Consider the following 11,897-nt stretch of genomic DNA (forward strand, 5'->3'; position numbering starts at 1 on the left):
CAAAAAACAATGCTGATTTATTTTGCACATCATTTCACAGACGTACGAAAACTCAAAACAGTTTTGCATTTAGCTTGACAGTTAGTGAGAGTAAATTAGTTTGAATATGGCCACCAGTGATGTCATCGTGGACACTGAATCCTTGTGTTGTGTTAATTACAGCAATACCTAGCAATAGCAATACCTTGTTTTATAGGGACTGCTACCTTATGATTACATTGTGGTGTAATTAACACAACACAAGGATTCAATGTCTCCGGATGTGTGTGAGAGATTAGTGCAAAATAAATCAGATCGTTTTTTGGTGAAGTGCCCCTTTAAGAATCTTTTTAGATTGTACTGGCTGCCTCAGGTCACCATAGTGACGGCACTAACTTACTTTGATGCAGGTGAGGTGGAAACCCACTACAGGTTTATCTAAAAAGCTCACTTAAATACTGTAGTAATTAGGGGTGTAACGGTACACAAGTCATGAGTCAAGGTTCGGTACGGGTTTTCGGTACAGTGGGGGAAAGTTTGGCTTTCCATGTTCCACTCAGGGGTGATGTAGTGTGCAGTAACTAATTGTACTTGTAGGGCTGTCAACAAATATTCTATATTGAAATTAATAATCGATTGGTGGCCGGACTATACTCAAATCAACTCTAAATGGATCTAATCAGTGGATTGCATATTTTCTTCAAGAAGCAGAATAAGGCTAACCCTCTCTGCCTATTGGGACATCATAATTGGGCTACAAACTTGAAGACGTGGTATTATTTGGATTATCGAAGCTTTTGGACTGCAATAAGAAGATTTTGGATCTGTTTACCGCGCACAGGATCTACCAAAATGAACTGATAAGACACTTGGACACTTGGACTAATAATGCATTCAGTCATTTGGACGGAGTTGTTAAAACTCACTCCACTCAAATCAATAGAGTTATATTCCACTCTATTCAAATCAAATTTAAAGGGTCGTGGCTGGGATAAATTGTGCCAGTCAGTCAGAAAAAAAATTCTTGGACCAAGGTCGAACCGAGAGCTCTGGAGTCGAAGGCTCTCTGGGAGATAAGAGTGGCGAGCGGCGTCCCACAACCCCAATCCCTAGTCCCCCCCCCCCCCTTCCTCTGCATTGGCGCTGCACTGTCGGCTGCCTCGTGTGAGGGAGACCTCCCCACCCAGGACTTGGCTTGTGCACTCCCCCCCCCCCCCCCCCCCTACAGCCCTGTAACAACCCCAACCCACTCCCCCCTCCTTCCGTAAATGGCGCTGCCTATGACGGCTGCCAGTCTGTTTGCGGTGGTGAATATGCATATGTTTGTCTCAAGGCTCTGTACCTTTATTACTATCTAAAATGTAATAATTGTGGAATATTACTGTAATGAGCTGTATGTGTATGATCCAAGCGTCCTATGATCCTCATAGGAGCATAACAGAAAAAAGCATTCCATGTGAAGGTATTCTGTATCTTTGCATGTCAACTAATAAAGAAACTTGAACTTGAACTTGAAACTTGATATTAGATTGTGAAAAAAACAGCCCCCGGCCGGTGGGCGGTCGTTAGTGGTTAAAATACCGTTGTATTTGTTCGGTACACAGCCGTTCGGTACGGTACGGCACAATGAAACGGTTCGGTACGGATACGTGTACCTTAACACCCCTAGTAGTAATACAATTTAAGAAAATGCTAAATAAAATATTAATTTACAAGCATATTAAATTCATAATTACATTTCTAAAAAAATATATATATATATATGGCCAAAGGTCGAAAACAAAACAAAAAAACGAATAATTGATTTGATTCTATGGACTTGACCAATGATTAATCATGTACTTGTACCAGTAATAATCTGGTAGTCTGTGAGCATGCATGTGTTACCTTCATTGTAACTTTTATGCAAGAAGCAGAAGTAGGAATATTTACCAAAAGATAAAGACATCCCATGACAAAGTTATTGACGATGGTTCACCCAATCCCTCAAACTATGCATGGTGCTTTTGTGTTTTTAAACTGTACCAAATTCCCTACGTCATTGTTGAGAGCCACCTTGCCTGTGGACTTCACCCTCATCCCCATAGTGGTGGTTTTCCAAGGCCTGTGCAGTGAACCCTGTGGCTGGTTTGGTTAGTCTCTCCTTGATTTGAAAAGCCCTCTGTCATGTTTAAATCCCTTTAGGAAGAGGGGCATTAGGTGTCTGTCTACTCCCACCATAGGATGACTCTCACAGCGGCTTCCCCCACTATTACAGTCAAACATTATGTGGGAAACTGGTCATTGATTGATTGATTGAAAACTTTATTAACAGATTGCAGAATGGGTACAATACAGTACAGCTCAATACAGACAATTGTTAAGGGGATGCAGACCAGAGAAAGACTTTCGTCTTGTTTACATCAGGGTCCCCCATTTTCAATTAATCGGGACATTATGACATACAGATAGACAGTACTGCTACATCTATACATTTATGACATACCAGATTTGCAAATACAGTACTGTTTGTGATACAAAAAGAGTCCAGAAAAGAGAGTATACATTTGACGTAAACACTGTACATTGGGGGAGGTGGGGGCTGTACATTGGAGGTGGTTGGGTGGGTGGGGCTGTACATTGGAGGTGGTTGGGTGGGTGGGGGGGTTGGGTAGTCATCACTTCCAATGTCAATGGCATTGAGGCCATTGGCAAGTTTGGCCAGCCTAAAATGAGTAGGCTACTGGTTGGTCATATAGGCTAAGCCGCTAAGGGATTGTTATGATGATGGTATGTTGCTGAAATCTGGAAAGATATGAAGTACACAAAACATGGTGTTTTTAAAGGCAGAGTTTATTATGCTTTGCTTACCTGTCGCTGAATGTCGCGTACACGCTGGTCGTGTTGTTTTGGCGCAGAGCACATCTTAAAAATCAACCATGCCCGCAAATAATAATACACATCAAATATGACGGACAGTGGAAGAAGGAACAAACACACGAAGATCCACCTCTGATGAATGATCACATAATCTAAACCTTTGACTTTTATCCACAATACAAACATAACCGCCAATGCGCCTAAATACAATAGAGGGTCCATGGTTTCCAAATAGATCAGCCTCTCCTCGACAAAAAGCAGCCCCTCGGCGCGGTCAGCCAATTACTCAACTGTTAAATCCAAGAAAGCAACGCCACTATTATAGAAACGCGTTTTCATTAGACTACTGACGAATTTGCTTCGAATCCTAAACCTAGGCTAACTTCACCGCTTCACATATAGGTGAGGCTGGTTGCCTAGGTGGTTGACTAAGCCCGCCCCTGCTTCACACGGATTGGTGAATAATGTCAATGGTGGGATGACTCGAGTCCGAACGTCTCTGTGGTGTAACCAATCAAAGAGCAGAGAGGTAGTCACACCATCCGCCCTGTCCTCATATCTTCATGTTAACATGCAACAGTTAAGTAGTAGTCTGGTTTCAATAATGTAACACATTGCCCACAATCAACCAATGAGTATTCCCTGATCATCCGTTGCTAACTATAATAGACTGTTATTGTTGTCGAATATAATAGAATAGGATTAGAAGTTCAGAGGATATATGGGCCATTGGGTTGGAATGGGAAGGTTTCCAGAAAAGACAGCACAGAAGCCACTGTGATGATCAACTTGTCTATCTATACAACAAGGTTGTTAAAAGGGCACTTCACCAAAAAAAAACAATGCTGATTTATTTTGCTCATAATCTCACACACACACCCAAAAACTCTAAACCGGTTTGCACACATTAATTTAGTTGGACAGTTGTTGAGAGTAAATTAGTTTGAATATAGTCACCACCAGTGATGTCATTGTAGGACATTGAATTATTGTGTTGTGTTAATTACAGCACCATGAAATGATAAGGTAGAAAATGAAAATAGCTATTTTTTCATCTACATAATTTCTGATTGGAGCTGAAATTAACACAACACCGGGATTCAATGTCCCTGATGACATCACTGATGGCCAGGCATGTGCACACATAGAGCCCAAGGGGTGCTTGAGCACCTGCCCTTTTGAGCCTCATAAAAAAGTGCCCTTTAAAGAAAAATGATTTTAAAATGCGCATATAGACTGCCCTTCCAACTGAAAAATGTCAGGATAGAATCAAAATATTAGGTAAAGACAGAGAGAGATGCCCCGTATGCCATTGCAGTTTTCACGGCCTCCTCAGCGTGCCTCTCCGCGGACCTATATATTTTATGCATAGCGTGGGTGGTGATGATGATGATGATAGAAACCGCTGTGGCGCATACAGTTGAATGCTGGTATTACACTCACTGAGGGACACGAAGAAGTCAAGTCCGATGGGATTTGGGAATCTCAAATACAAATCGGGATTGGAATAAAAAATGCATTTATATTAAACAATACAGAATATACAGCACTTCTTGGGGTCTGTAGGGTAAGCACTTATTCCCTCCCCCCTGAACATTTATGGAGATGTCTTGGCCTTTTAAGTCACTGATAAAAGTGTCTTTCAAGGATAAGTGAGCTCCTGCACTGATTATTATAGTTCAATATTCAATATTTGATCACCAAAACCCCCCAAAAAGCATAAAAAGGGGGCCCCCCTGCCCAAAAAGGGCCCCCAAAAATCGGCTTGCACGCTTCGCGCGCTCGGTTCTAACATACACAGGTATAGTGCCCTTTTCAGCCTTTGAGCACCTGCCCCTCTAAAGTTCTGTGCATGTCCCTGCTGATGGCCATATTCAAACTTAATATCAACTGTCAAACAAAAACTGTTTAGAGTTTTTTTTGGATGTGTGTGAGATTATGTGCAAAATAAATCAGCATTGTTTTAGGCGAAGTGCCCCTTTAATGAGCAGCTGAAGAGCAGCTTGATATCTGTTTCCCCAAAGGGAATGACTCCGTTTTACACTCAGCAGGCACCTTAAGTGAAGGCAACTTAATTTGTATAGTGCAATATCACAATTATACCTATCTCTCAACAGGGCTACATTACAATGGACCCCCGCCACCGACTTTAAACCTTGTTAATACCCTGAAGACTCTAGCAGGAGCACTCATTCAAGGGTACTACGACATGGTACCAAAGCACCTCAAAGGCACTAAAAACAAGATTACAAACATCACAAAACAAACTGGTCAGACTACTGCTTGACCTTACTCGTAGAACCCACCTCACCCCTGCCCATTTTGACAACCTAGGATGGCTTAGAGTAGACGACAGAGTACAGCAACTTGCAATGGGCCTGGTCTACAAGATACACTACACCACGAAGGTACCCATGTACATGTCGAGGTACTTCCCAAACGTTATTGAATACCACGACCACAACACCAGAGGGAGCTCCACAAATCATGTTCAACCCAGATTCGGCTCAAACAAGGGACTAAACACGTTTCGCAATTATGCCACATCAATGTGGAACGCCCTACCCACAGCCGTAAAAAAATGTGAATCACTACCCACCTTCAAAACCGCTCTCAAAGAGCACCTACGGGAGGCTGCTATTCGAAACTGGCCCCTGTAAACACCCCCCCCCCCCCCCTCCAATGTACAGTTTCTTCCCCCTCAAATGTATATACTCTCCTTTAGAAACTCTGTCTCTTAAACAGTACTGTATATTTGTATATCTTGTATGTCATAAATGTCTGGCATCCCCTTAACAATTGTATTGTACCCATTCTGCAATCTGTTAATAAGTTCTCAATCAATCAATCAATCAATCAATCAATCAATCAATCAAGTTTCAAGTTTCTTTAATAGTTGTCATACAGAAGTACAGAATACTTTTATACAAAATGCTTCTTACTGTTACGCTCCAGAGACTGTGCAAGACAAGATAAGTATGAAATAAAATAACATAGTATAGCATGTAAATTAGAAGTAAAAAAATGAGGTCACAATGTTCAGTATAGACATATGTACAATGTTCGATGCAGAATAGACGTAACTGAGTTACCATATAATATACAATATACTATACAGTGTACTAATATACAATACTATATAGTGCAAGGCAGAAATGGGATGAGGTGCAATTTAGGTACAATTTACAGTAGGTGTACGAGTTGTAGTGCAAATCCTTTATCAATAAATATAAAGTGTGTTTGTGTGATCTAAAGTGTGGAGAGTGGGTGCTGCAGTGTGTTGTTTGTTTAAGTGAGTGTGTGCGTGTGGGTGTGTGTGCTGTGTGCATTTGATGGTTGTTGCATAGTGTTTATTGTTCGTTTAGCAGCCTGATGGCCTGGGGATAGAAGCTTCTTCTGAGTCTTTCTGTGCTCGCCTTAAGACTCCGGTATCGCTTACCTGACCGCAGCAGTTCAAAGAGGCAGTTGTTCGGGGTCAATCAATCAATCAATCAATCAATCAATCAATCAAAGATAAGGAAAAACTCCCCCACAAAAAACCTTAGTAGGAGAAGAAATGTTCAGGTGTTCAATATGATGCTGATGATTGTCAATAACAGAAAATATAGAAGTATATAATGAGCAATCAGGGGTAACGGGGCATCAAGGATGTCCCTCAAGACTGACAGCCAGAGAGGACATTGTGACACAATGTGAAAGACACAGCGTTTATGGAGTCACAGAGATTTTCACAACCTCAGTGCTCACTTAAAAAGTGACTCATATAAAAAGGTTGAGGAACCCCTGTCTAACTGTTAAGAGTCTAATAGGACTGGATGTTTGAATGTTCCTACACAGAATACTATAGCAATAGCATATACAACACACCTTGGTAGCATCTAATGGGGGGTCTGAATAGAAACAAATGAATACAATTTGCAACAGGCGGCCTTAGCCTTCACCCCACATTTTCAGAATTGTCCAACAAATGGAGCCACTTCAGATTTCACATTCATAGAATTTGTCTCAAAATTATAATCATCAAGGCATTTAATGACCCTCCAAAAATGTACCCTGGAATTATAAATACAGACCAAATGAAGGAGTCCCATTTAAAAATTAAAGGCTCAGTGTTTAATATTACCTGGTGCAATGCAGGTGGACACTGTGTTTACTATGAAAATATATATGTTATAATTTAGGCATTGTTATTCTCATTTTCACAACCTATTTAAGTGACCTAATCTGAATAGCTACTCATTACTTTTGGATTACTATTGGTATATTTGTTATCATCAGCTGCAGCCATGATAATATACAATTGTGGAGAATGACGATTATGAATATTGTCACAATCAGATGCAAAAGTGTCTGTAGCCTACTGTAATGCCTGTCATTGTCAACTGTTACTTCCGACTTCTATGCATCAATAAACATTTCTGCACTATAACAATGCATTGTCTCTCTTCCTTTCTCCTGCTCTAAAGAGAGAGAGAGAGAGGGAGAGAGAGAGAGGGGGAGAGAGAGAGAGAGAGAGAGAGAGAGAGAGAGAGAGAGAGAGAGAGAAAGAGAGAGTACACAAAGTGGTACCCTTCAGACACATTAGAGAGAGGGTGGGGCGCCAGTAAAGATGCCTTAATGGGTTCTGCCGTCCGCTCCTCCATCTGCCTTCATGATAAACACACAAGCCCGGTGCGCGTCGAACCGTTTCCAGTGCGTTTTATAGACAAACTCCGTAAACGTGAGCACTTTTCCAGAAGAGCATATTCACGAGAATATGGACACCAAGGAATTACCTGTGCGGACAGCATGGTCATCAATTTCTCATCATTTTGGGACATGGAAATGATGGAAGGAACGCGTCAAGTAAGATTCAGATAACATCTTCCCATCTTGTTCATACACTTATTACACTTCTCTGTCATTGTTCATCAGTGCGCATGGAGAGCGCACTCCGTCGTCCAATGGAAGTGACCTGTTCGTGTAACGGACGTGGGGCCATGTATGCCTAGTTCCACTCAAGTCACCACTTAGTAATTCCGGTCTTTCGAGCGCGATGCCTTCCCTGCACCACGGAGCAATATTCCTTGGGGTCTTCCTCATAGTGACGGGGGGCTCCACTGCCTTCCTGACCTCGTCTCAGAGCCGCCTACAGGCCTTCTCCCTCTGCTGTGTGGTACTGGGGGCGGTGATGCTCATTCTGGGGCTGTTTTGGGCCATGAACAGTAAGACCCCGGGCGTCAACTACAACGGAGAGTTCCACGGAGACTGTCCACATTATCCATACAATGACTATCCCAACTTTGGAAGCAACGTCCTCTTCACACCCCCAGGGAGCCGCTTCCCCGAGTCTCAGTCGGTGTTCCTGCCCAGGTGGGTCACTTTAAAGTGTCATAACGAGGACAAATTTAAAAAACACACACGCATAAAGTGAAAAATAAACATATGGATGACCGATTTGAACACTAGCCTACAGAGCGTGTGGAGATGTTCCATTTATTTTCAGGAAGAGCGTCTGTAGTGTACAGTACCAACCGCTTTATAGAATAATCATCAAGCCAGCTGTAGGCTAGTCTACATCAATAATTACACATTAGCCTACCTTTATACATAGCCTAATGGATCAAATGCTATCCCTCAGTTGAAGCTTGACAAAGTACAGGATGGCATTAGGCCTAAGTATGGCAGGGAAGCCCAACTTCTGACTGAGAGCTATGTTCGCCATCTAGTGTCTGTTGCCCGTAACTGCAGGCACCTTAGATGGCCCATCTAGACAATATAGATTTACAAATCCAGTGAGTGCATAGTTAGTTCTGGCCTCATCCACCATCTGTTTGTATGTATCCTTCTGCCACAGCTTTTAAGTGTATGTTCTTATGTACAGGACCCAGGAACGCCAGCGACGTGGGGCCCATGGTGAGGATTTCGACTACCCCCCCATGGATCCTGGGTGTTTCAGTCCCACCCCCCAACCTCCTTCCTGGCTGGGACCACCCCCCCCCTATGAAGTCGCCATCAAGACCACCCGCAGCTCCACAAACATGCGACGTGCATACTCAGACACACAACTGGCAACAGAACCGCTGTTCGGGCGATCACGAGAGATCAGCTTTGAGGTGTGACATCAGGCAGTGGGCGATCGTGAGAGGTCAACTTTGAGGCTGGACCCATGTCCACCAGACTGGAGGATGGATCTGCTGAGACTGGGGTTGAATGCTACTCAGGCTCTTCAGCCAGCCCTGGAAATACTTAGGATCCTTTATTACTCGCTGCAGTGTTTCCCATTCATAGATTTATTTGTGGCGACCCGCCACAATGTCAGAGAGACCCCACCACAAATAAATGTCCCAACGTGATTAGACATTAACAGCGTTATGTATGGTATTTACAAAGTTATTTGAGCTGTTAAATGATGTGTAGCTATCTTACCTGGGTCAGAGGTATACCAAATATGAAGGTATACGGTCTATGCAAAGGTATGGATCTTTACTATACTGTCTAGTACAGTACAGACTGTATATTTTTTATGAAAATGTCCCTTGCAGCAGTATTTAAAAGAAAATAAAAAAGTAAAAGAAAATATACTATTCTGAATGAAATGTCACCATGACAATTGTACTACAAGATAAAGACATACGAAATATGTCATATCACATTGTAATTCGTACTGGAATTAAATACCATCAAATACCATTACACCGTCAACATTCTGATGTGATATTTTAGCCATATTGCCAAATCTTACCCTCCCCAACCTTCTACCACCACAAATAACCTAACTACCCCCCTAACCTATACCACCACAAATAACCTAACTACCCCCCTAACCTCCTACCACCACAAATAACTGAACTACCCCGCCTAACCTCCTACCACCACAAATAACCCAACTACCCCCCTAACCTCCTACCACCACACATAACCTAACTACCCCCCTAATCTCCTACCACCACAGATAACTGAACTACCCCCCTAACCTCCTACCACGACAAATAACCTAACTAACCCCCCTAACCTCCTACCACCACAAATAACCTACCTGTGGGAAACACTGCGCAGCATGCTTTTTTTCTGATGATAACCAAAAAGCATGCTTTCTCTGAGTTTCCCTGAGTACACTGCTGAGATAAATGGACCCCAAACACCCCAATGTCACAGAGACCCCAATGTCACAAAACACACATTTTCTTTGAATATACTACATCAACTAGGGGGTGCATTGAATTATCTGTATTAACAAGAGGCACATAATCCTACCAGAGTGTCCTCTATAGAGCAGCCCCAGAGTTCACATCCAGGTGACATCACAACATTTTCTCTGCTTTAAGAAAGAGTGGTGCATATTCATAAATATTTACTGAACTGCACTGGGGCAGAGGAATAACATGTGAATTCTTAAAATGTGTCATTCACTTTTAACACAAAACTCCGGCCTCCTGTGTTTGAGTACAACTGGCCTAGACCATATCTTATAGTCTACACAAGGGAAGCTTTAGGAGATAAGGATATTATTGTCTCCTCATGTCTGATTATGTTTGCTTCAAGGCTCCAGGATGTTTGATTCTTGGCTAACAAGTGTTTGTAGACCATAGTAAAGGGAGGGCTGGCGATACATGTTTTAAAAAATGTGAATACTGTATTTAAATGACTTTAATAAAACAATTAAGGGCATAAAAACGGACTCTTGGAGGGTTTCCTTTCATATCACTCAACATGAGCTAATAGGGTCATGAGTATAACCCACACGTCAATCACCAGGTCTTCATAATAACAGCCCCCTTACCCCCCTCTCCGTGCACTGACCTCTAAACTCATATAGCCAATGGGATGAATTGTGGGTTGGGGGGGTGGGTGTAGCCTAATGAAATAATTAACTTAATTTGAAGGGAACGTCCACAAGGACCTGCAATTTGTGAAATCTTGTGAATTGCATGCTTGCTAGAAAATTAAAATGATGGTGGAATAAAAACATGAAAGATAGACACGGTGTGCGAGCCAACCTCCTGACTTTTTCAGTTAAAGGTGCCTTGTGTAATAATATTTAATCATTTGGAATGAGGACCATGCACACTCATCCACATACAAATAGTGGAATAAGCCAAATGTTCATTTTTATTTTGGCCATTTAGACTCATCGATTAAATTAAGTCATTTGGAGGGCGATTTAATCATTTTGTAGGGTATAGCATAACATGGCTGATACCTACAGCATCTCCAAGGTGTCTTCTTTCCAATATCTATCTTCATTATTTGAAATTGAGCCTGCTACAGCCCCTGAAACCAGTGATGTTGGTGGCATTGCTGTTTCCTTGTTTGTTTTTGTTGTTGATTCATGGTCCATAAAACAGGGCTAGCTATTGTATGTTTCAGAGGTCGTAGCACAGCTAGAACAAATATAGAGGTATCATTGGATCATCATTGGATCATCTTTTTGACAATCCACCATGCACCATCCACGAAGATTGGAAAGAAGACACCAATATTTTGTAAATAAGTTACCAGCATTTAAATCAGCAAAAGGACGAAGTTGTGCTACAAACATGTCATTTAATGGGTGAGTCTAAATGGCACACACATATTTGAGCTTATTCCACATTACGTGAATGTGGTTGAGTGTAATCATCCCAAATTATTACATACGAATACGACACAAAGAAGCACCTTTCTGTATTATGTAGCCTGGCTGTAGCCTACCTGTCTGACAAAAAAAATCTGCAAAGATGTAGGTCTACCCTGGTCACTCACAATTTGAGTCCTTACCCCCAGCAGAGCTATAGCAGCCAGTAGTCCAGCTGGAGTATTTGGGTTTGCATACTTTATCAGGAGTTGTCTCGACTCTCTCTCACTATAAGTGGCACAGCCAAACAGAGAGATATGACAGTGTTCAGACCTGGCCTCGGAGCCGCCGCCCGCCCTGCCTTTTCCCTCGTCACAGAAAAACCTTCCTCATAAACTGACTTCCTCTGACCGCGCAGCACAGGGCAACTGAAGAAGTCCAGCGAGTGGCCAACCCACATCGTGACATCAAGTTATAGAGCTATTCCAGTTTTTTTTAAATGCGATTATAATTTCTGACGGAT

At 42.2% G+C, this 11,897-nt stretch overlaps 3 protein-coding genes across 4 annotated transcripts in view; 2 read left to right on the forward strand and 1 right to left on the reverse strand.

Annotated features, from left to right (window-relative positions):
* dhcr24 (24-dehydrocholesterol reductase) overlaps nucleotides 1-3,266 on the reverse strand; it is a 42,521-nt gene extending 39,255 nt beyond the window's left edge. Inside the window, exon 1 of the mRNA XM_084307443.1 lies at nucleotides 2,830-3,266. Coding sequence (XP_084163569.1) covers nucleotides 2,830-3,060 — 231 coding nt within the window. The 5' untranslated portion in view covers nucleotides 3,061-3,266. The remainder of the gene's footprint in view (nucleotides 1-2,829) is intronic.
* A 4,607-nt stretch (nucleotides 3,267-7,873) lies between these two features.
* Nucleotides 7,874-8,939, forward strand: LOC311222796 (uncharacterized protein; the record flags this gene model as incomplete). The annotated part of the gene is made up of 2 exons (XM_084307422.1): nucleotides 7,874-8,190; nucleotides 8,702-8,939. 2 exons carry the CDS (start codon nucleotides 7,874-7,876, stop codon nucleotides 8,937-8,939), a joined length of 555 nt encoding a protein of 184 aa, XP_084163548.1.
* Nucleotides 8,940-11,809: 2,870 nt separating this feature from the next.
* The window catches only part of LOC311224247 (uncharacterized protein), a 3,086-nt gene continuing 2,998 nt past the window's right edge, over nucleotides 11,810-11,897 (forward strand). For both annotated transcript variants that reach the window (XM_084309151.1, XM_084309152.1), the window contains exon 1: nucleotides 11,810-11,897. This exon is cut by the window's right edge and continues 260 nt beyond it. The gene's annotated coding sequence lies outside the window, so the exon portion shown is untranslated.

Source organism: Notolepis coatsorum, assembly GCF_963971535.1.
Source record: "Notolepis coatsorum genome assembly, chromosome: 2".
In the NCBI taxonomy this organism is placed as follows: domain Eukaryota; kingdom Metazoa; phylum Chordata; class Actinopteri; order Aulopiformes; family Paralepididae; genus Notolepis; species Notolepis coatsorum.